This window comes from Planococcus citri, chromosome 1 (genome assembly GCF_950023065.1).
Source record: "Planococcus citri chromosome 1, ihPlaCitr1.1, whole genome shotgun sequence".
In the NCBI taxonomy this organism is placed as follows: domain Eukaryota; kingdom Metazoa; phylum Arthropoda; class Insecta; order Hemiptera; family Pseudococcidae; genus Planococcus; species Planococcus citri.
This window is the reverse complement of record NC_088677.1, coordinates 83,430,750-83,456,781: the sequence shown is the minus strand read 5'-3', so window position 1 is coordinate 83,456,781 and position 26,032 is coordinate 83,430,750. Positions and strand designations below refer to the sequence as shown.

Here is a 26,032-nt window from a genome sequence, read left to right as displayed (position 1 = left end):
TTAAAAAAATGGACATGATAATGTATTTTTAACGGACTCTTTTTTTTCATTCACATTACAAACGAATAATAACAGTTGAAATTTGACTAATTTATCGCTGAGATGATAATCCATAGTATATATATAGGAAATTCTGGAATAAGTTTAGACGCCAACACCATCGGAATACCTATTCATACATTTACCACGGATCTCGATACCTCGAACTCGACTCTTGGCTCTTATACTCATCACCAGGATACACCGCACCTTGATCACAAACAGTCCCACGGACCACTCCATTCACCGGAGCCGATAATATTCTGAAATTAACATCGTTCGGATCTAGTCTATCGTACAAAAACCTATGCAGCCTGTTACTCAGCACCCAAACCGACTGCTCCGGCTCCAAATCGACTCTCAAATCATTAGGAAAAGACATAGTGACGTTATCTTGATACAGTACGTGTTGCGTAGACGGATCATAAGGCAGATCCGAATTCCAGCAAGCGACCGCTGCTTTGGTTAGCAAATTGTAGAACAGGATACCGTTGTTGGACATACCGCTTCCGGTGCTGTGCGATACAGATTCTCCTCGTGGTTTGCCTACGATGCGGAAAAATTTAGTCATGGCGAAACCTAAGGTTTCGTTGCGTAGCACGTGGGTAGGGACGGCGAACTCTCGGTAGCTGGATAAGGGATGGAAGTACAAGAGTCTTTGGGCTCTGGAGTCGAGAGGCGATAAAGCCATACCAAAGAGACCGTCTACCCATTGAAATTCGATACCGTCTAGTACGTAATCGGAGGCCAGCGGATCTGGATAGAAATAAGAATGGGTAACTCTCCACGATCGATTGGTTTTATAACTGTAGACGATTAATCCGTATCGAAAAACGTCGCCTAAATACGCGTAAGCGTCGACGCAGTCGTATCCGTTAACGCGATTCGCATTGTAACGCTGGTGCTGCGACTTGGCGGGGCGAGGAGGAAGGTGATTAAAATTACTAGTACTATCGCTATCACTATTTGTACTATAACTACGAGTATGGCTACGCGTATGGCTATGGCTATGACCATGGCTATGGCTATCGGTGTCGGTGTCGGTGTCGCGGTAATGCCGTCCACCGTCGCCATCATTATTGTTATGGGTATTTGGTAACACTTCCACCACTATATTCGAAAGTAAGGACGAATCCGGCGACTGATCTCGAGGCAACGTGTACCTATGCAGCAGCTTATCGGTCTCTAGATCAAAGATGAAGATTTGCGGCGGACACATTTGTCGAACGGTGTTCTCGGCGTCAACTACGCCCGAATCCAGCACCCACAGCCGATTGCAGACATCCACGTCTATTCGAAACACCGAAGTTAGACCGTCGCAAGATTGCCCATGCCAAGACCAATCCGGATACGGTTTTATGGCCGGCGAACGACCTTGACCTCGACCCACGAAACCCAACGTTACCGGTACACCTTCCTTCCATTTGGGCAAGGTGACGAAAATCTTCGACCTGAACACGTGCAACCCTAAAGGTAAATTGTTCTCGGCTACGAACCGGCCCGACTTGATGGCTGCGTCTCGAGCTTTCTTCGTAGGGTACTCGATATCGATCTGTTTCCAAGATACTACTTCTTCGAAAGTTGAAGGAAAAGAGGATGCGAGCGGTCTGGTACGTTGACGTGTTGGAGAGTCTTCCGAGTCGGCGATCCATCTGTTTGTAGGGCCTGGTTTTGCCATTGTTTGGAATCTTCGAGGCGTCGTGTCAGTATTTTCAGCAGAGTGGATGGTCAGCGATGATGGCGGAGGTGTCGTGCTGGTGGATGCTGTCGCCATTGACCACATCGATAGGAACCACGGATAGAATACACCTGTCGGACAAATACGTGGAATGATTTTAATATCGAGTGCATTGATTAGGTGCTGATTTTTTTGAGTGGCAAAAGAGGTGGATTTCAGGAGGAAACTGCATTTGATGAAAGAAGCTTGCATTTTGGTAGGTACCTATGACAAATTTTAAGGTCTAAATGAAATTTTCAAAACTGGGAGATACTCGAGTGTAGAGTGTGAAAAATTGAACTATATTTTTGCAAATCGGATTTTGAAACCAGTTGTGATAGATTAATTTGCAACCAGGTTGAACCAGTTTCAAAATTCCATCAACGAAAATGGTTCAATTTTTCACTCTAGACAACTTTTTTTTCAAGCTTTTTTCTCTATCTCCAATTTTTAGGTAATTTTAAATAACTGGTTGCAAATTGATGAACCGGTTTCAAAGTTCAATTAGCGAAAATTGTTTAATTTTTCACGCTCTACAATTGTTATTCAAAGCTTTTTGTCCATCTCCAATTTTTAGGTAATTTTTGATAACTGGTTGCAAATTAATGAACCGGTTTCAAAATTCAATTGGTGAAAATGGTTCGGTTTTCCACGCTGTAGATATACAACTTTGGTTTCAAGCTGTTTTCTCTATCTTCAATGTTCAAGAGATTGTCAAAAACTGGTTGCTAAATGCGAATCGATGACCTGGTTTTAAAATATGATTTGACAGAATTCTGTAATTTTTCATGCCCTACAACTTTTGTTTCAAGCTTTTGTTTCTATCTCCAATTTTTAAGTTATTTCCGATAACTGGTTGGAAATTAATGAACCGGTTTCAACATCTGATCAGTGAAAATAGTTCAATTATTCACCCTCTACAACTTTTATTTTGTTTCAAGTTTGTGCACTAATAAACCGGTTTCAAAATCCGATTAGCGAAAATAGTTCAATTTTTCACTCTCTACACTCTACAGCTTTTGTTTCAAGCTTTTTTCTCTATCTCAATTTCTAGATGATTTTCAATAACTAGGTGCAAATTAATGAACCGGTTTCACATTGAAATTTGGACAAATTAATCAACATCTTAGGTTACAGAAGGAACCCCCTCAAGATATTTTTAATTAATACCTTCTATATGTAGATATGCAATTGTACTGTAATCGTGAATAGTGCCACAGGCGCTGAACCGATAAATCCAATAAGCAACAACAACAACAAAATCTGATTAGCAAAAATTGTTCAAATCACGCTCTCAAACTTTTGTTTCAATCTGTTTTCTCTTTCTACAATTTTTGGGTATTTTTTGACAATACCTAGGTTGCAAATTAATGAACCGGTTTTAAAACCCGATCAACAAAAATGGTTCAATTTTTCACGCTCTACAACTTTTGTTTCAAGCTTTTTTCTCTATCTCAATTTTCGGGTAATTTTCAATAACTGGTTGCAAATTAATGAACCAGTTTCAAAATCCGATTCGCAAAACTGGTTTAAGTTTTCACGCTCTGAAACTTTTGTTTTTTAGTTTTCTTCTCTATCTCAATTTTTGGGTAATTTTCAATAACTGGTTGCAAATTAATGAACCGGTTTCAAAATCCGATCAACAGAAATGGTTCAATTTTTCACTCTCTAAAACTTTTGTTTCAATAGGTTTTCTCTTTCTACAATTTTTGGGTATTTTTTGACAACTGGTTGCAAATTAATGAACTGGTTTGAAAATCCGATCAACAAAAATTGTTCAATTTTTCACGCCCTACAACTTTTGTTTCATGCTTTCTTCTCTATCTGAATTTTTGGGTAATTTCAGTTACTGGTTGCAAATTAATGAACTGGTTTGAAAATCCTATCAACAAAAATTGTTCAATTTTTCACGCCCTACAACTTTTGTTTCGTGCTTTCTTCTCTATCTGAATTTTTGTGTAATTTCAGTAACTGGTTGCAAATTAATGAACCGGTTTCAAAATCCGACATACAAAAATGGTTCAATTTTTCACGCTCTTTAACTTTTATTTCAAGCTTTCTTCTCCATCTCAATTTTCAGGTAATTTTCAGTAACTGGTTGCAAATTACCATGAACCGGTTTCAAAATCCGACCAGCAAGAAGTATTCCATTTGTCACGCACTCAAACTTTTGTTTCAATCTGTTTTCTCTTTCTACAATTTTTGGGTATTTTTCGACAACTGGTTGCAAATTAATGAACCAGTTTTAAAATCCGATCAACAAAAGTGGTTCAGTTTTTCAGGCTCTACAACTTTTGTTTCAAGTTTTTTTTCTCCATCTTCAGTTTTTAGGTAATTTTTAATACCCGGTTGCAAATCAATGAACTAGCTGGTTTCAAAATCCGATTAAGCAAAGATATTATGTAATTCAATTTTTCACGCTCTACAACTTTTGTTGCAAGCTATTTTTCTCTAACTTCAATTTTCGAGTAATTTTTGATAAGTGGTTGCAAATTAATGAACCGGTTTCAAAATCCAACTGGCGAAAATAGTTCAATTTTTCACTCTCTGGGTATCTTCAATTTTTGGGTGATTGTCAAAAACCGATTGCTAAATGCGAAGCGATGAACCGGTTTCAAAATTGTGATGGAACAGAATTCTGTAATTTTTAATGCCCTACAACTTTTGTTTCAAGCTTTTGTCTCTATCTTCAATTTTTAAGTCATTTCTGATAATTGGTTGAAAATTAATGAACCGGTTACAAAATCTGATCAGTGAAAATAGTTCAATTATTCACCCTCTACAACTCTTATTTTGTTTCAAGTTTTTTTCTCTATCTCCAACCTCAGGTAATTTTCAATAACTGGTTGCACTAATAAACCGGTTTCAAAATCCGATTAGCGAAAATAGTTCAATTTTTCACGCTCTACAAGTTTTTGTTTCAAGCTTTTTTCTCTATATTCCCAACTTAAGGTATTTTTTGATAACTGGTTGCAAATTAATGAACCGGTTTCAAAATCTGATTGGCAATAACACTTCAATTTTTTACGATCGGCAACTTTTTGTTTCAGGCCTTTTTTCTTTATCTTCAAATTTTGAGTGATTGTCAAAAACCGGTTGCTAAATGCGAGCGGATGAACCAGTTTCAAAATGAGATTTGATAAAATTGTGTAATTTTTCATATTCTACAACTTTTGTTTCAACCTCTTTTCTCTATCTACAATTTTTGGGTATTTTCGATGATTGGTTGCAAATTAATGAACCGGTTTCAAAATCCAATCAGCAAAAATGGTTCAATTTTTCACGCTCTACAACTTTTGTTTCAATCTTTTTTCTCTATATCAATTTTTAAGTAATTTTCAATGACTGGCTGCAAATTAATGAACCGGTTTCGAAATCCGATTAGCAAAAATTGTTCAACTTTTCACGCTCTAAAACTTTTGTTTCGATCAGTTTTCTCTTCCTACAATTTTTGGGTGTTTTTTAACAACTGGTTGCAAAGTCCGATCCACAAAAATGGTTCAATTTTTCACGCTCTACAACTTTTGTTTCAAGCTTTTTTCTCAATCTCCAATTTTTAGGTAATTTTTGGGTACTGGTTGCAAATTAATGAACCGGTTCCAAAATCCGATCAGCAAAAAATTGTTCAATTTTTCACGCTCTAAATTGTTGTTTCAATCGGTTTTCTCTTTCTACAATTTTTGGTTGTTTTTTGACAACTGGTTGCAAATTGATGAACCGGTTTCAAAATCCAATCATCAAAAATGGTTCAATTTTTCACGTTGTACAATTTTTGTTTCAAGCTTTTTTCTCTATCTCCAACTTTTTGGTGATTGTCAAAAACTGGTTGCCAAATGCGAACCAATGAACCGGTTTCAAAATGTGATTAGGCAGAATTGTGTAATTGTTTACACCTCATAACTTTTGTTTAAGCTTTTTTCTCTATCTACAATTTTTGGGTATTTTTTGATTACTGGTTGCAAATTGATGAACCGGTTTCATAAAATTTATATCACGTTTTGGTCGCCTTAGTGTGTAGAATACATCGCGCCAGTAAAAACAGGTTTGAATTTTTTTGGCCAAACCGGTTTTTTAATTTATGGATACCCTGAGCATGGGCCTGAAATTTTAATAGTCGCTTTTGAAAGCCTTGTATCTTCCTTATTTCGCAATGTTGAAATTTTCCACCTCTCATCCATTAAAGCTGTTATCTCGGGTGAGAAAATAATTTCCTATTTTTAGCCAAATTTTTGTAAAAAATGATGGGTATTGTGGTAGGCCCGACTTTGGATAAAAGGGTGGGGGGGGGTCAAAAATTTTGGTTTTTCTCGACGTTTTGAGCTCTTATTTAAACCTAAAAATTCATTCACGCTTCTTTCAGTTTCATCGAATGCAATTTTTTTTCATTTACTACTCCACTAGATAGGGAAATGCTCATTCAATGTACCACAAACCGCACCACCACGCAATACACCAAAACTCTCTTATCAACATACCATTAAATATAATTTCCTCGCCGGTTTTAATCAACGACGACGATTAATCGCCTCGCGTATAATTACGCATTACTAAGTACTCACCGACGACGAGGTATTACTCAATAATACACATTATAAGTATTATAATTGGATTGCTCAAAAAAAAAATATATATAAGTAGGTAATTTACTAATAGATAGCAACTGTATCTTAGAGTTAGTACAATACGCATACGACTCTCGAGAGCCCGAGCGATGCGCTCATTAAAAAAGTGAAAATCTGTGCGCGCGACCACCGAATGTGCTACAGAAGAGGGACAAGCCACCTGTTGCAATAAGATTATAATCGTAGTTTATCTAGATGTAGGTAACAGTAACAACAAACAGCATCACTTACTGACATTGGTGACGTGCTGTCGTGGAAAGTTCGAGATTTCCGTAACTGGATACCAATTGTAATCCGCTGGCCATGCTAAAGAATGTCCCATCAAAGACTTCATCCTCTAATTCCATTCGTACTGGTTGCGTTGAATTGTTACGCGTATCTGTGTAAAAACATGTCGAGATAGTGTAATCGTCGTCGGATGAGCTGAAGATGATTTTTAAATGTTTTTTCATGATTTATGGGGCTTGTACAGCAGATGACCTGCCCGGGGGTGTGAAATTTTGACACGAATTTCGTCATCTAGACTCATTAGGTGAATCTCTCGAGTGGAATTTAAAAAACATGCGTTCAGAAGAGATTTTAGAGATTTTATATAATTTCATTTGAGATAAAAGAACTATCGTTGGCTGACATTTTTATTACCCCCCCCCCTGCACCACTTGAGACACGTATTACATACAATTTGGCAGAAATTCCGTCGAGAGCCAATATGGGCCCGAGGCAAGTATAATTTGACCCATTTCTAAGGACGAAACTAGAGGTTTTTGAGAGGAAGAGGGAGCGGGGAGGGGATTCGACTGAAATTTCATTTTCTGTTTTGGATTTCTGGGGTCCCAAGTTTGACTTTTCCTCCCAAAATTTCCAAGAAATTACGCTTTTTGCCAAATTGTTGCAAAATAGCCTCAGTTTTTTGACAAAAATTGTAAAAATGTATCACTTTTTCGCTTATATTTGTCAAAAAGTCCTGTTTTTTTGTGAAATTGCCAAAATTTCACTTGAGTTTCGTCGTAAGATTTTAATTGGAACGTTTTGTTTCAAAGTTTTTTTCTGTATCAAATTTAATCAAAAAGTTTTTTATTTTTTTGTATGATTTTTTTTCTGCATTAAAATATATACATATTTTTTACGAGTCTCAATGAAGTATACGTTTTTTTGGTTACTTTGGTTGTTACTTCTTGAGACTTTTTTAAATAGATACTAAAGTAGCTCTTTTTGGAAAAAATTTAATATGAGCCTTGCACCTATCCTGTTGAAAATTATATCGAAAAACTCTTTAAAAAAAAAAAAAAAAACGCTCCCTGCAGTCCTTCGAGCCATGTTGGTCTGCTAGTATGGAGCCGCCTTCCCCTCTTTAAGTTGTGAACCACGCCCCACCACCCCAAATGAAATAAATCAAAAGTGATCAATATTTTTGCAAAAGTTCTCAATTCTGCGTCAGACTCGAAATTCTTTCAAATAATTAACCCCTTTTTTAAGAAAAAACTTCCCCAAATCCCCAAACAGTAGTGCAAGTAGTGAAAGTATGTAGTAAAAAAGTAGTGATTTTTAAAATGGGTAGTGAAAGTAGTGAAAAAGTAGTGAAAAAGTAGTGAATTTTGTTAAAAAGGTAGTGAAAAAATGAAAGAAATTCAAATTCGTTCCTTTTTCTCGATCTTTATTCCGTAGAAAAGAACTCATTTGTCAACTTTTTTAGAGCTTGAATTACACATTTTTGAGAGCTTTTGCCTTCGCTTCGCTCGGGCTGCTTACTCTTTTACCCCGTGATTAACTATTGTTCAAATTCAAGAAATGTTCAAAGTTTGGCTCAGAAAAATAAACTCCTCCTTGCATGACATTTTTTTTTCACTTCTCAAAACATGAATTTTTGAAAGCTTCTGCCTTTGCTTCGCTCGGGCTCATTTGCTTCTTTTTCCATTTTGAATTTTTCAACAAAAGAAATCATTTGAACTTCAAAATTTTGAAGCAAAGTAATAAACTTCTTATAATTAACCAAATCACCGCACAAAAAAAGTCATCGTTTTTTACATACATGTACCTCCCTTTCGAAATCAAAAATTTGGTTTGTTAAAAAAAAGCTTTTTATTCGCTCAATTTCATTACATGAGCACGAATCTTTAACGTGAAAAAAAAAATCAAAAATTGAAATGATAAAATTATACGTATTTTCGACATCCGCTTGCTTGAAAAAAATCCTGGGATGTTGAAGACATTGGAAAACTAAAAGCGAAAAATTCTAATGTAAAATTTTGCCTTCCCCCAGCTCCTCTTTTTATAAAATCTCTAGTGTTTAAAAAATGTCCTGCAAAAGTCCTGATTTTTTATTTTGAAATTTTGTTTGACACCTTGTCTTATAACGAATGTAATAAGCTCGTTTATTTGTAGATTGTTTTTTTTTTTCAATAAATTTTCTTCCAGTTTCAATTTTTTTTTAAATTTTTATGTGAAAAATTAGACTTGATAACTTTTTGTGTTGGGGGAGAGGGGTGGTCGAGTGGATGGCATTCTGAAATGTTGCTTGAAAAAAGGTAGTGAAAAAAGTAGTGAAAAAGTAGTGATTTTTTCAAAAAAAAAAAATCCGTTAGATACCCTGGAATCCTTTTAGATTACATCTTTTTCAAAGAAAAATCTCTTAGTTTCCCAAATAATCTCAGTCTTTTTGCAGAGACCCCCAAAGTTGAGAAAAATCAAAAGGATTAAATGAAATGATGAGCCTCAAGTTTTAACCGTTAAAATTTCATTATCAAGGAACTCATGAAGATGGGTCAAATTCAATGATTATTTTTATTTTGAGATGTTTCAAGTGGAGGATCCAATTCCACTTTTCAATCATGGGGGGGGGGGAGTTGAAACTGTCGAATACCTATTACCTACTTTCCTGATGAAAATGAACCTTATTCAAGAATTGGAATGTGAGAACGTAAAAATTTAAACTTTTTTGTTTTCCAAGTTTTTTGAGAAAATGGGAAGAAGGGAACACGACTTAATTCAAAATTAGGGGATAAGTATAGGTTGAAATTTCCATGGAATTCGTAAATTTGCAGGGGTGAGGAGCATGGCACAAAGTTTTTCAATGTCAAAAAACACGAAACCCCCAATTTGATTTCTTGCAAAATTTTCACACCCTTCACCCTTCCTAAAAATTTGAACATCATTTCGAGACAATGTCTTCTCACTCAAGGTTGACGGTGTCACGAATAGGGTGAGTCATTTTTCAATTAAATGTTGGTCAAATGATCTCGATAATTTATAGAAAAAAAAAAAATCAAATTTTCAAGTGCACGTTTAATCATAATCACCTACCTTGCCCCAACAGAAGCACAGAGTTTAGAAAATTTTGAAAGTTTTCACGTGTTTTAATTATTTTAGGATGAAAAATATAATCTTTGGATGTCTTTAATTCTTGCATATCAACGCTCTTAAGCTATTACAAGAGCTCAAAGTTCATTTTTGTCAAAAAATCTCCACCCAACTTATAGAATGCTTGCAAGTGGGAGGGGCGAGGGGGTCAAACATGAACATGGACATTTGCAATTTTTCCTACGTCGTCTTGTTGAAATCATTTTGGCTATAATTTTTTTGCTAGGACCCATCAAATTACAAAAAAATTCATGTTTTTGATCTTCTGAGGGTTTTTGTTGGGGGGGGGGAGAGGGAGGGGAGATTAGTAGAAGAGAGGTCTGAGTTATTCAATATTTTACTCCGAATAAGTTCAAGTGGAAATTTCGAACAAGAAACATTACTTACGAGTAATAAATAATAATAATAAAAATCTTACCATCTTAAATCTAAAGACATTTACCTAATACTGAGAAAAAATTTGATTGAAAATCACACAATTTTATTACTCGATAGACATTTTTATCATCCATAAAGAACCTTGGAGAAAACAATTTTATATCCTTGAAAATTTTACTTTTCAAAGACTCTGCCTTCGTCGCTACGCTTCATTTGAATTACGTGAAAATGCATTTTTCACAGTTTAGCATGCCTAATAGGTACGTTTGCTTAAGGAGATGTGTAATGAAATTAAATTATTGCAAAAACCGTGAAAAGGTCTTACACACGTGTGCACTTCGTTTGGGTTTTCTTCGCTATAATTAAGTAAATGGTCTCTGTGAGTTTTTCATTGCGATTTTATTATGAATTAAATTTTTTCGATTGAGTAATTTATTATGGTCCTCGATGGATCTTTGACAACTGATCAAGTTTTGCGTAATTTTGGTGCAGGAGTTCACTAGCCTACCCTACGCAAGTCGTCGCTTGTTTTATGTTTGATTCAAAAGCTAAGAAAAGATTAGATACTTAGGTTTAGGTATTAACATTTGATTCAAAAATCATTCATGGATCAGTTTCTACGCGAACATATTTTTCTTAACTAAACCAGTGAACGTTCATTCTACTGAGTTTGTTTGTGCCCCCTCCCCACTTTTAAAACCATGCTGAATCGATCACTCTATGTAAGGGTATCATTTTGGGCTAGAAAGTTCACAGAGATTCATTCAAAGGTAGATTCGTATTTGGACCCAGCAGTTGAAAAGTGTGACTTTGGGAAAAATTCGAAAGGTTCTGAATTACCTATGTCGATTTATTCAGATAGTATCTCATGAAGTCTTTCCAGGGGTATCTAACAGGTAGCGAAAGTAGTGATTTTAAAAATGGGTAGTGAACGTAGTGAAAAAGTAGTGAATTTAGTCAAAAAGGTAACGAAAAAATAAAAAAATTCACTAATGCGTTTATTTGTATTTTTTTAAAAATAATTTTGATTGAAATTAAAGAATACTTTATAATATCTATGAGTACAAATTTTCTTCCCATTTCGAGTTTTTTTTTTTTGGAAAATTTCCCTGTAAAAAATTTGACTTCATTAGTTTTGTGTATGTGTGTGAGGAGGGAGGGGGGTCGAGTAGGGCAGTGAAAATAATAGTGATTAAAAAAAAATCCGTCATCAGATACCATGATCAACTTCTGGTAATTTTCAATTATGGAGAGGGGGGGGGTTCAGTTTGACAAATTTTATGACACTTTCTGCAATTTTGAGAATTTTCTATTAATTCTTGGTATTATTCAATAATCTAAGCGTCTGTGCAAAATTTCACCCAAATGAGACATTTTCTCAAATTTTTGTCATTTTCTGATGGTCCATCAATTTTTGATGTTTTTGAGTAATTTTCACAATCAATTTTACAATTTGTATGATACTTTATTTGTGAATATTCATTTCTGGCTCTTTATTAAACGTCGAGATCGTCAGAATTTTTACCTTTGGCCTTCGACCATTATTGTTTCATATACCTGTTGATTGATCAATAATTTTATAACTAACTAATCCACCTTAATTTTTCTTTTTGTTTCAGGTGAGTACAAATTTCCTTCCAAAAATCATAGAATATGAACTTGTGTATAAGAATAAGTAAGTATGTAATTTCATAATCCTTATGAGAAAAGTTACGTAAGCCACTTCTACACCTGCGACCTTTTATTTTCAATGGCAAATCAAAAAGAAAATATAGGTGATTCTAAAATCACGAAATTTGAAAATCAGCTGAAATAATCGTCCATCAGGTTTCAATTGAGGTGATCTGATTTTCCCAATACGAATTTGAAAACAGTGGATCAAATTTTTGAGTTCACAAACGATTTTGATTTTCAATGAATTTTCAAAAAATCAAACTTGGGTCAAAAATGAAAAAAAAAATCAAAATTTTACCAAATGGATCAAAAAAGCTGAAATTTGGTGTGTACCCTATTTTCGACCCTCCAAATCGATTGGAAACGGTTTCGAACCATTTTGAATGGTAGTTCTGGAGCATCCTAGCAGATTTTTGAAAATTGAAATTTCCACAACATTTTACCCAATTGAGTTGTTGAAATGAAATTCACTTAGTACCCCATTTTTAATATGCTGAATCGATTGGAGGTGGTTTTAGGCTGTTCTGGAGCCTTCGAGTATATTTGGGAAATTTCAGATTTTCTAAAAAGTGGTCTAAAAACTGTTCAAATCAACTTTAGCGTCATTTCAAGTGTGGAAAATATGAATCCTATAGTTTACCCCAAATTTCAAATAGATCTTGTCAAAGTACATGATAGTTAATCACTATTGAAGGTATTCAAAATTCGACGTACTTACCTAATGAAATTCTCCAGCCACGAAACATTTTACCAATCCGAACTTCGCCGAATTTCAATCGCACTATTCGCACTCATATTCGAATCACCTATACTCGTAAGATGACGCACCAGTTTCCTCGACCGTACTTCAACGACACAACACCATCACCTCGTAAAATCACCACTCTTATACCGGGATTGCGTTAACTCGTAACAATTATCAACGAAAAAAAAAAAAAAAGAAAAAAAAAATGACGAAAATTAATTTAAATATTAATTTGCGCGCGTTAAACGCGATTTAATAGGATAGAAACGTGCACGAGGCGAGCTAGGCTACTATGTACTTGATGAATTATTATACGTACTGCGAGTACAATTGCGTACGATACGGTCGCAACTGTGGCTGTGTGGCTATGTCTATGACTGCGAAACCACGCTACAAATCACAATTACATAGTTATTTTAGTGTGACTTCTCTCTTACTTACGTATACATACACCATAAATCCATTGAAGGGCTATGACTATGGCACTATGGCTATGTTATTCGCGTTAGAAAGGCCGCCAGGCGTCGCTCTCCCAATATATCTATGAATCTATGAAATATCTAATATTATGGATACGTATGAAAATAAAATAAAAAAATGATTTACTTACAGAGTGAAATGTGGATACACATAATGCGACATCGTTGTTGTTGTTGTTGTAGTCGTCGTCATGATGGATACTCAACTCACTCACACCTCGATTTGTAATCATAAATGCACCTGTGTTGTGTGTGGTGTATCCGTTTCCCGTCTTATGTGTCTGATTTTCTATTGTGGATCGAGAACTGTGGATTGTCGAATGTCGAGGGTGTCGCGACGTTATGTACAATCGCGTCGCGTCGTCTGGTTATCTCGTTGCACTTGGAAATTGCTACGAAGTGCATTGATCTATTTGATAGGTTCATTATCCGAGTATTTGTATGTAGAATGACGTCTTCCTATACGAATTGGAAATTGCAATTTAGAGTGAATATTTGTATGGATTGATGTAATAATAGGTAGGTATGGTATCTGGAGTGGTCACTTTCTAAGTAACTTTGCTATTTTTTCCTATTATTGAGTAAGATTTTTTCCCAGAAATTGCTCCAGGTCATCTTGTTTATGATTTCTGTCTGAAGTACGAGTATGTGCAGAATGGAGAGAATATCGATGCTGTATTGAGAAAAAAATGTAATGAATCTTATTGCTCATGGAATTGGAACATATGTACTTACAAGGTACAGGGTTGCTCAATACTCGTGAGTGAGATTCCATAAAAAGAAGTCTTTATTCAATAAAGCTGAGCTGTTTAATTTCTGCCAAAAGAATCTCAAAAAACAAGACCACCTGGAAAATCACATTTTGGGAAGTGTGTACCTGTACCTATTTGAAGTATTGAGCACCATTTCAACGTAAGTTGATTTTTGTGGAAACCTTGGGATTTAAATCAATTCAAACTAGAATTTTTTGAAGTCAAAATCTTTCCATCTTCAAACAGAACCAGAAGAAATGAAAGAAATCAAACAAAAAATTACAAAAGGTTGATAGAGGAAATGAAAAACACAAAAACTGGCAATTTCAGCAAAAACAAGACGGATTTTTACGTACTTTTGGGCAGAAAACGGGACTTTTTTTGTCAAGAATTGGGACTTATGACAATTTTTTTTAAAAAGTGGAATACCTACCTACACCTACTTTATTTTAACAATTTTAGCAGAAATCAGGAATTTTTTAACAATTTTTTGCTGAAAATGAAAATTTTTGACTTTTTTGGCAAAAATTAGAACATTTTTGGCAAATTTTGTCAAATTTTACGACTTTTTGCAAATTATTGCGAAAAATGCAACCTTTTTGAGAATTTTTGAAAAAAGTGAGTTCTTTTTTGCAATTTTGACAAAAAGTTGGATTATTTGACAATTTTGGAAAAAATCACACCTTTATTCTTACAATTTTGGCAAAAAATTAGAACTTTTCTGACAATCTTGGCAGAAGTTATGACTTTTGATATTTTTGGCAAAAAAGGAACAATTTTTGGAAATTTTTGGGGGAAAATAAGCTTTTTTGACAGAAATGAGAACTTCTGACAACTTTTAGAAAAATGAGGACTTTTTGTCAATTTTTGCAAAAAATTAGGACTTTGATATCTACAATTTAGGCTAAAAATGAATCTTCTTTGACAATTTTGGAGAAAATTAGAATTTTTTGCAAATTATTGCAAAAAATGTAACTTTGAAAGTAATTTTGAAAAAAAAAAGATTTTTTGACAAAAATGTGGGCTTTTTACAATTTTGACAAAAAGTTAGATTATTTGACAATTTTGGAAAAAAATCAGACATTTTTTGTATTCTAGCAAAAATGTGGAAATTTTCTTACACATTTGGCAAAGATTAAAACTTTTGACAAATTTGGGAAAAAAATATGATTTTTTGAAATTTTGGAAAAATGATATTTTTTGACAGAAATGAGGATTTTTGACAACTTTTAGAGAAATGAGGACTTTTTTACCAATTTTTGCTAAACCTCTGGACCTTTTTATTACAATTTAGGCTAAAAATTAATCTTTTTGGAAATTTTGGCTAAAATGAAGTCTTTTTGGCAATAATTTTCTCCATATTAAGGATTTTTAGACAAATTGGGCAAAACTGAGCACTTTTTCTCAATTCAGGCTAAAAATCAAATTTTTGACAATTTTGAGAGAAAATAGAACTTTTTTGCCAATTTTTGCGAAAAATCAACACTTTTATATACTTGATTAGGACTGAAATTGAAACTTTATGACAACTTTGAGAAAAGTTAGGACTTTTGACAATATTTATTTCAGAGAGAAAAAAATTATTGAAAATTTATGACTTTTTGTCAACTTTTCCAAAAAAAAAATGGGACCATTCTTCGTTACTTTTTGGAAAATTCAGATTTTTTGGCGAAAAATTAAAGCTTATTTATCTTGGCAATTTTGGCAAAATGTGAGATTTTTTGACGGTTCAACAAAACTTACAACTTTTTTACAATAATGTAAGCTAAAAGTAAACCTTTTCGACAATTTCGAAAAAAATTTCGATTTCTCGCCATTTTTGGCAGAAATGGAACTTTTTTCGGTAACTTTGGAAACATCAGACTGTTTTTTTGACAAAAATTAAGATATTTTGATAATTTTCGCAAAAGGTATTACTTTTTTAATGTACAATTGAGGCTAAAAGCGATACTTTTTAACAATTTTGAAAAAAATTCAGAACTTTTTTACAATTTTTGCTCTTTTTGATAAAAATTATGACTTTTGACAATTTTGACAATAATTAGGACTATTTTACAATTTTGGTTAAATGTGAAACTTTTGGACAATTCTGAAATAAATGTGGACATTTTGGTAGTTTTGGTAGAAGTTGGGACTTTTTTTACAATTTTGGCTGTAAAATGAAACTTTTTGACAATTCTGAGAAAAATTAGAACTGTTTTGGCAATTTTGGCAAAAGTTAGAACTTTTTGACAATGCTGGCAAAAAATATGACCTTTTTTTTAGTAATTTTGGAAAAATCAGACTTTGAAAAAAAATGGGACTTTTTTCGGTAGTATTCCAAAATTCCTATACCCAAAATCCCAGCAGCTGGATTTTTGACTCATAGTCAGTGCGAAGACTGTGCAGTATAAGCTTGGTGATTTGGCCGTTGACATGGATTTTTATTTTTATATTTTCAGCCTAAGATGGTTTTCTGTCTGTAAGCTGGTGTTGAGGGGCGAGAGGAAACCTCAACGACTTTAAAATAATACCTAAGCACACTGGCAAAATTTCGTTTTGTGATTCCAAGTTGAAAATTACAAGAGCACATAGAATTACATTAGACTGATGTATTTATTTTACTTCTATTCCGAAATTTTGAACAAAAAAGTTGTCTAACTAACCAAAATTTAAGAAATTTCAAGTTTTATCTCCTTTTTTATTTTTATTTTTTTTTTGAGAAAATGAAATTTGATTGTGATCAAAAACCCCGGCGTTATTTTAAGCAACTTTATCCGAATTATATTGCAATGCAAAAAGAAATCTGTGAGCTGTAAAAATGACTGAAAAAACTGATTGAAATTTTGTGTTTTTGTGCATTAAATTTTTCTTTTGCAAGTCTCATAAAAAATTGAGAAAAAAGGGGAAAAAATCTTGGTTTTTTACCCCGGTTCCGTCTGCATCAATCTGTAAATTTGGCTTTGTGTAAATCAACCGATTTGTTTTGGAGGAAATTAAATTTTTAAATTGAGCGATAACTCGTATTCAATTTTTTTTTTAATATCCTCATTTCACTGTTCGGTTCAACTTTTCTTATAAAAATTCGTGAAATTTATTGAAATTCTCTCAGACGCTAAAGGGTTAACCAGTAATTCTTACAAGATCGTTGGGTATAGTTGATCATAAAATTTGTTCACGGCGCTTCTTAGACTATCAATTGAACTTTCGCCGTTATATAAGTTGCATATTTTTTCTACCGAGCTATCTAGCAGCGGTGTTGTATCTTCATCTTGGTCATCGTTCCATTATTCAATTTCAATAAAAGAATAGGAAATATTTGGGATAAATTCTTCTGACAGTAGATAAATTGCAGTTGGAAAAACCTATTACCATTTCTCACCAATTTTACGATAAAAATTCTTTCAAAATTTTTAAATCATTTTTTTCTCTTTTTTTTTGAATGTGTACCTATTTAGGCTTTCGACTGATGATTCAAGAGTTAAATAAAATGAAGCGTGGTTTTCCAAAACGCATTAAGTCCCAAAAGTAAGTTCCGAGAAAAAGCATAAAACATACTCCCATTTCATTAGAGGGCTTATTTTGAGTATGCAACCAACCTAACATTGAAGTTTAGGTATAGCTTGATATGATCCAACACGCGGTGTTGAGTTGAATGTTGCACAAGAGATTCAACAAGTGTTGAAAAACATGGACTTAATGCGTTTTGGAAAACCACTAGACGTTTTATGTTGAAAAATGAGCATTCATTCAGGAAAATTATGAAGTAACTATAAGATAATTATAAAAATGAAAGTACCATCTTGTAGGAAAATCAATTTCCAACAAAATGGTTCCTACTACTTACTGTTTTTTTTCAATCGCGAGTGCACAAATTGAAGAATTAAAAAAAACACCACGCGAAAAGTACATTTTTCTGCCTTTTCTCCTTTCCAGCTTGCATATTACCATTCAATTCAAAACCTCTTATCAAAAATTATGTTTGTATTTCACTTCTGAGGAATTGTGATTTTTTGAAAGTTTTTGCCTTATATTTTCGAATTACGTTGATGATATAGATGTCGTTTTCTTGTGATTCGATACTGCTGAGCGCGAAATTCGTATGAAAAAGATTCCATGTTGTAAAAGCAGCTTAATTTTGAAAATGGTGGAAATTTAGGAGGGGGCTGAGTGAGTATCGAATCATAAGAAAACAACGAAAACGACACCAAATTCATCAAAGTACATAACTTTATTTCAAAAATGAATAGAAATTCAGGAGGGGGCTGAGGGCTTCGGAGGGGCAGTTTCAGTGTAGGAGAAAATTTGACGCCATATTCGTGCTCAGTGGTATCGAATTATAAGACAACGACACCAACGTCATCAAAGTAACTTCATTCCCAAAATAGTGAAAATTGAGGTGGGGGCTGAGGGCTCCGGAGGGGCTGTGGGGGTGTAAAACAAAATCTAACGTCATATTCGTGCTCAGCGATATCGAATCATAAGAAAACGACACCCTGCTCGTTAATAGTCATTTTCCTCAAAATTCCCATTTCACCCCCCCCCCCCCCCCCCACACACACACATTTCCCAGTTTTCTAACATGGCGCACCACCGCAAAAATTTCGAAAAAGGTATGGGGTCAAAAATACGTCCAAAAAAGGTGTTTCTAAAATGTACCTCGCAATCGTCATTGTTAAATACCATAAAATAAGTTAAAAAACTGAAAACGTCATTTTTGAGGGGTAAATATGGAGGGAGGGGGTTGGAAATTTTTGTGGCGATACTTCCTAAGGATGCACATATACAACATACTGTACAATTTTAAAAATCAGTTCGTATGGGAACAAGCGATTCTACAAGCGTTAAAAAACATGGACTTAATGCGTTTTGGAAAATCAAGCGCATTTCAACAATTGCACAAAAAGCTGGAAAGAACATGGATAAAATAGGTATTTTAGGTAGGTATGCGTCTCAGATGATGTGTCCTGATGTCACTAACCAAATGGCGCGAAAAAATCAATTTCGAAAAAAATGGACTTAATGCGTTTTGGAAAACCACGCTTCAAATATTGAAAATTTCATTAGGTCACTTTGATTGTGCCAACTCAACCCCCTCTCTCCGCCCAAATTTTGGAAAAAATTGCAAAACCATTGCCCTAATAACTGGCAGCATTCTGTTGTAATTTACTTAATCATTCGTGGATGTTGGTTTACTTTTTCAATTTCATTGTTTGCTCAATTTTTCGCCCAAAATTTATTCATTCTTCGTTGATAAAATATTTATCATCTACTCGTATTTCATTTTCTTCGTCATTCTTTCGAATGATAGGTAGGTAAGGTATTTCACCCAACTTCCTTGTTGACTGTTGAGGTAGATACTGATTATAGTGAAGGAATTTGTCTATAATAAAACAAAACACCGCTTAATTGGTTACTTTTTTTTTATTTCTTATTATTTATATGACTACTGCGTTGAACAAATAGCGAAGGACCTAAAAATGTACACAACGCGTGTATACCCGAGTAAAATCTGCAGTCGTAGGACCACCATATAGGATTCGGTTGAGGAACAACTTTATAAGATCTGGGAAACTTTGGTAATGTTGGCTCGATATTGTGACGTTGTTGTTTCCAAAAGTAGTCGTGCTTATGAGATACCTTCTTCGGTTCCCATTGTAAAGGTGAGATTTCGTCTTCGAAATTTTTCAAGTCCACGTTCCATTTGGGGTTTGTGTAGTCGATCGTCGATGTCGCGACGTGCTTTCTGCAACATTAAAATACATATTCGTATAGTAAGAAGGATGAGAGCAAAATGTTCGAAGCAAATACAGGGTGTCTACTGGCAAGGAAAACAAGGAAAACAAGGAAATAGCAAGGATTTCACTCGAGGTAGCAAGGAAGCAGGAAAATAGCAGGGATTTTGACAATTTCTGTGTAATAGCAAGGATTTTTCAAAAAATTTCAATTTTATAATGCATTTTCCATTTTTTTGTTTGTAATTTTTTTCGTTAAAAATTGTTGATTTCTCCTTTTTGAATCATAAATTTTCGAAATTTTTCGCCCTCGCTTCGCCCGGGCTGAATCATTTTATTTTTCCAGATATTTTGTTTGACAAATCTTAAATTAAACAAGTCAAAAGTGAAAAGTGAAAAAAGCATTCAAATGGAAAATATTGGTCTTATACTTCTTGAATTATGTATTATCAATTTTCAAAAGCTTCTGCCCTCACTTAGCTTTGAAATCGGAGGTTATAAAATTTCAGGGTTGTACCTCAAAAAACGCAAAATTGTATTATGCAGCACAAAATACGAGTATCTACCTAGCGAAAAGAGGTGGAGAATTTCTTTCAAAAACATCTAAAAGCACGAAAATTTAGCGTTGAAACTTATTTAAGTGATTTTACTGCTCTAAATTGTTAAAATCTTCACCCTTCTCTTCTCGTCTTAGATTCAATTTTCAAAGTTCAAAAGCTGAATAAATCACAAAAACGACGAAAAAAAATACAAATTTGGGATGGATACATTTTTAATTCCCAATCATGCCAATTTTTTTCTTCGTAATGTTTCATCAGAATTAAACTGATTGAAAAAAAGTCTAGAAATTTCCTACAAAACGAGTACCTACACACAAGGGGGCGGGGGTCGTCTTTTTAAACTCAAATTTGAAGCAAGGAAAATGGCCAGGAAAAACAAGGAAATAGCAAGGAATTTGATTCTTCAAATCCTGTAGACACCCTGAAATAATTTGAATTTTACCAATAATTTAATTCGAATTGGCAACGAAATTACAGAGGTCTCTGGATCAACTCAAGATGCGTGCAGTAGAAGCATTTTTACAAATGTACATTTTGTAACTGAGTATTCAAACTACTACATATAGTATCTAAGCAAACTTACCTGTATCATATTTTCATTTCAAGAAACATTTTATGCACATTTTTGGCAGATTTAATGCTATTTCTTTCATGCACAAGTGGAAAATTACCAACTCATATTACGAAGTTGTTGCAACATTTTTACTTGAATTGATTAAATTTGAAAAATAATTTCTGAAATATCATAAATAATGTTAAAAAATAATTTAAATGATATTTTTGGTATTTGAAGAGGTTGCTTGTAGCTTTATTTTAATGATTTTTTCGGAAATTCATTGAATTAGCCAAGTTTAATTCTTTCACGTCGTCTTCTGTAGACGATTTAAGATCAAATCTGAAAAATCTCTTCAATCTGGATTTTTTTAAAAATGAATCGTATTGTTTGAGTTGTGGCAGCCTGAATTTTTTTGATCAAATAAGAAGATGAAAATAGAATGTGTTTTTAAGATCTCACTCAATTGTTGATACATCCCTTTTACAAAATTGAATTGCACGATTATAAAATAAATTAGTTCACGCCTTCACGAATACTTATACCCAAATTATTTTGCTGCATTGAATTGTGTGGTGTGATTTTTTATAATTACGAGTATTGCAACTTTATTTCAAAGGTATGTTTCTTTTTCTTTCAAACTTTGGTTTTTTGAATTAACGGAAGGTCTTATAGTTCATATGGAAATAGTAATAATTGCACCCCCCCCCCTCCCAATCAACTGGAACAACTTTTTCTTCAAGGAGACATCCAAGACTCACACGACATTTTTTGAACTGAACAATGATAGATTGATAGAGCATGCAAAAATTCATCACCAGCTAAAATTTTAAGTGCAGAAGTGCATTTTTCGATTTGTGATGAATTTTTTAAAATCAAATTTGAGCCAAAAATGAGGAAAAAATCAAAATTTCACCTGAATGACCTAGAAAGCTGAAATTTGGGATATGCCCTATTTTTGACCTGCTGAATCGATTGGAAACGGTTTCAAACTGTTTTGAACAATTTTAAATCCTCTAAAAAATGTTTGAATTTCCACAAAATTTCATCAAATGAAGTTGGAAATCCGAAATTCACGCTGCACTTCAACTTCAGCACGTCAATAAATTGACTTCAGATGGGTTCGAGTCATTTTGGAGCCTCCAGCGACTTTTTGAAAATTCTTGGAGCTTCCAGTAGATTTTTGAAACTTGAAATTTCCATAAAATTTCACCAAATTCTTATTGAAAATTAAATTATTCAGACCAAAAATCAAAATTTTACCAAAGTGACCTAGAATTGCTGAAATTTGAGATATACCCTATTTTCGACGTGCGAAATCAATTGGAAACTGTTTCAAACTGGTTTGAGCAGTTCGTGGATTATTCTGTGAACTAATTTCAATACGTAATGATGTCGACTGCAGGTGGATTTCTAGTCGTTTTGAAGCCTCCGGCGACTTTTTGGAAATTACTGGAGTCTCCAGCAGATTTGTCAGTACTCAATTTTGGCTTTCCATTTGCATTAGATGAAATTTTGTGGAAGTTTCAAGTTCCAAAAATCTGCCCAAAACGGTTTGAAACTGTTGTGAGCTGCAGTTCTGGAGCCTCCAGCAGTTTTTTGGAACTTGAAATTGCCACAAAATTTCATCAAATAAAGTTGGAAATCAGAAATTCACGCATCACTCTAATATAAACGCGCTATTAAGTCAACTGCTGGCGAGTTTAAGTCATTTTGGAGCCTCCAGCGATTTTTTGAAAATTCTTGGAACCTCCAGTAGATTTTTGAAATTTCAAATTTCTACAAAATTTCATAAAATTGAGTTGGAAAGCCGAAATTAATTCTGTAAACTAATTTCAATTTGTAATGAAGTCGACTTAAGGAAGATTTCGAGTCGTTTTGGAGCTTCCAGCAACTTTTTGAAAATTACTGGAGCCTCCAGTAGATTTTTCAATGTTCAATTTCGGCTTCCATTTGCATTTTATGAAATTTTGTGGAAATTTCAAGTTCCAAAAATTTTCTAGCAGCGGTTGAGACTGTTGTGAGCAGTTCTGGAGCTTCCAGAAAATTTCCAAAACTTGAAATTTTCACAAAATTTCATAAAATAAAGTTGGAAATCCGAAATTCACGCTGTACTTCAACTTCAACACGTCAATAAATCGACTTCAAGCGAGTTCATGTCATTTTGGAGCCTCTTGCAGCTTTTTGAATGTTCTTGGAGCCTCCAGTAGATTTTTGAAACTAGAAATTTCCTCAAAACTTCATCAAATGCACTCTTATAAAGCCGAAATTCACTCTGCAAACTAATTTCAATACGCTGAGGATGGATTTCAAGTCATTTTGAACCTTCGAGCTACTTTTTGGACTTTCATGGCCGATATGGTACCTGTTATTTTTTTCATAATCGGTTTGAAGTAGAAATATGAAATTCAGTTTACACCGTGTTTTTGATATTATTTCAAAAGTGGATCGTAGACAATTTCAATCCGTTTTGCAGCCTCCAGCGGATTTTTAGAAACTTGTAAAATGCCACAAAATCTGCCTGAATTAACTTCAGCAAGTACTGTGGCAGAGTGAATTTTGGCTTGTTAACTTCTTTTGATGAAATTTTAAGTTTCAAAAATCTACTGGAGACTCCAGTAGTTTCCAAAAAGTCACTGCAAGCTCCAAAACGACTTGAAATCCACCTGTAGTCGATTTAATAGGGTGTTAAAATAGGATTGCTGAGTAAATTTCGGATTTCCAATTCTGTTTGGATGAAATTTTATAGAAATTTCAAGCATTTAAAATCTGCTGAAGGCTCCAGTAATTTTCAAAAAGTCACCGGAGGCTCCAAAACGACAAAATCCACCTGCAGTCGACTTCCTAACGTATTGAAATTAGTTTGCAAAATGAATTTCGGCTATACAACTTCATTTGATTAATTTTTTTTGTGGAAATTTCAACTTTCAAAAATCTTCTGGAAGCTCCAAGAATTTTCTAAAAGGTCGCTGGAGGCCCCAAAATGACTCATACTCACCAGCAGTCGACTTAATGGCGCATTTAAGTTGGATCGCAGCGTGAATTTCGGGTTTCCAATTTCATATGATGAAATATTGTGGACATTTTAAGTTTCAAAAATCTACTGGAGGCTCCATGAGCTGCTCAAAACGGCTTGGGACCGTTTCCAATCAATTTGGCAAGTCAAAAATAGGCTATGTATCTCAAATTTCACCTTTCTAGGTCAATTTGGTAAAATTTTGATTTTTTTATCACTCATTTTTGGCCTAAATGTTATTTTCAAAAATTCACCAAAAATCAAAAAATGCAAAATCTTTGATTTCGACTGACCTGTCGATCAAAATGGCCGCTATTTTATATTTTGTAGAGCCTCTTTTTTTTTTTTTTTTTGCAAGTTAGCTTTAAAATGTTCCTTAGGATGCCCCCTTTAGAAAAAATATTGTCCGGGATGAAGGGGGAGGGGATTATTCCTATTTTGGTATAACGGACTATTACGTAAGTATGTTATTGCATTTAAATTCAATTTACAAATTATTGCTGTAAGCTTTAGGCATAGAAAATTGAATACCTACTTATTGCATACGAAACTGAAAGGAGAAGCAAAGCTATTCATCATAATGTACATAAAAATGGCTAGGTCTTCTAGGTACATTTTTTTATTTCAAAAATTAATACTGTAAGTAATTAAATTTACACATATTTACAGTAAATTTCCTGCTCCTTTCTGTTAATTCGAAGTACCTATAAGTTATTTGCAATTTATTTTAATTCGGGTATATATTTACAAAGCATGCATTATGTACAATGTACATTCAATCTATAGATTATAAATATACTGTTTAAGCACTTATGCGACATTCTCGTGCAAATAAGTACATATTTTCGAGTTTATTTACATTGCATCGAGTAGGTAATTAAATTACATAAACGCAATACAGCTAACCAATATCCTGGCATGAAATTTTCAATTAGCTACGGATCATTGTTCTAAGAGAGACCTGTACACATTTTACTACGATTTTTTTTTTTGTTTTTTTTTTCGCTCGCTATTAATTAAAAATCGCTGTACTAATAGTAACGAAATATCGGCGTCGATAGCCTAAAAATTCTTCTAAAATGGCCAAAATCGTGAGCATTTCGTCGGAAAGTAGGCACAGCGGCGGCCGTTTCGTCACCGTTGTTATCGATAAAAGCGGGGAAATGCGACGACGCTACTGGAGGCGAAATGGGCGAATCAAGCTTGGCAGTGTGATCAAAGCTTTGGTGGAAAGACGAGGGAAAATGGGACGCGTACGGAAAATACTCTTCAGACCTTTGATCGCAACCGGTTCCGCGGACGAGATCGCTGACTGAGCCGACTAGGATACGGTATTTCACATCGTTGGCCCGAGTGGTACCGGCGATGAAGTTTTGAAGTTCGCTGGTCAATATGTAAATGGTGTCGCCGAAGATTTTTATACCGCTGGGGAACTGGAGTGTTTCGTTATCCTGTGCAAATAAATGGAGATTTTAGTCAGTGATGAAGATTTTTCGGGGTTGGGTGGAGGGGGGATGATTTACTTGTTGAGCTATGTGGATATTTTCCGGGGTGAATGGTGTTCGAGAGTTCCAGCAAGCTAGTGCCATTTGCGAAAGTAAACCGAAAAATAAGATGCCTGTGCTGGACATGTCTTCGCTGGCACTTTGAGATGGACGAGCTGACTCGGAGATGATGAAACGATGCCACGATGAGTCCGCATCATCGGTGAATAGACTTTGGTTACGTATCACAGATGCGGGCACTGAGCCTTCTCTTACACTGGCCAAACTGTGGAAGTACAAGCGTCTGTCTCCGTTGTGGACTGGGCCTGTGGCAAAAAGTCGAATGTGAATGATCTGATTTAAATGACGTGGAATTTGTATCGATTGAAGAGCATTTTCATCCATATTTTAGAGCAAAATTTCGAGCAGAAGTTGATTATCTGATTTTTGGTGAATTTTTGAAAATGGCGGAAGTGGAAATGTCGAGTTGAAAATTCGAAAATCGGGTTGTATTCAAAAGTTGAATTCCCTCCAAAGCGATTGTCACAATTTTCTGGTCGATCTGGAGCCTTCAGAAAAAGTTGATTTTTCTTCACAGATTTCGAATTGCTACAGAAAACTTTGTAATTAACTGATCGATGAAATAAATCGAGTTTCAATGTTCGATCAATGGATCTGTAATCATGACCGATTTTTGATCAATTTTTGGCTAAAATTTATTTTTAGTTTCTAAAATGTAAAATCATGATATTGAAAATCGTAAATAAATCGATATGTTGGATTCGATTTTCGATCACGATCGATTTTCGCTCCGGAAATACATTTTTTAGGTTGAAGTTGATTTTTCATTCCGAACATGATTAATTACACGAGATCGAAAATCGCAAATAAATCGATTAGTTGGATTCGATTATCGATTATGATCGATTTTCGCACCGGAAG

General features: G+C 34.3%; 2 protein-coding genes across 3 annotated transcripts in view; both read right to left on the bottom strand.

The window, feature by feature from the left end:
- Positions 1-12,949, bottom strand: LOC135838336 (protein yellow-like). Its single transcript, XM_065353918.1, has 3 exons — positions 12,506-12,949; positions 6,610-6,757; positions 1-1,848 (listed from the first exon to the last, which is right to left on the bottom strand). Exons 2-3 carry the CDS (start codon positions 6,710-6,712, stop codon positions 182-184), a joined length of 1,770 nt encoding a protein of 589 aa, XP_065209990.1. The 5' UTR covers positions 6,713-6,757; positions 12,506-12,949; the 3' UTR covers positions 1-181.
- Positions 12,950-19,165: 6,216 nt separating this feature from the next.
- Positions 19,166-26,032, bottom strand: part of LOC135838159 (protein yellow-like) — a 68,120-nt gene continuing 61,253 nt past the window's right edge. For both annotated transcript variants that reach the window (XM_065353778.1, XM_065353769.1), the window contains exons 6-8: positions 25,130-25,416; positions 24,882-25,057; positions 19,166-19,488 (exon numbers count right to left, since the gene is read on the bottom strand). In XM_065353778.1, coding sequence (XP_065209850.1) covers positions 19,167-19,488; positions 24,882-25,057; positions 25,130-25,416 — 785 coding nt within the window. In that variant the 3' untranslated portion in view covers position 19,166. The remainder of the gene's footprint in view (positions 19,489-24,881; positions 25,058-25,129; positions 25,417-26,032) is intronic.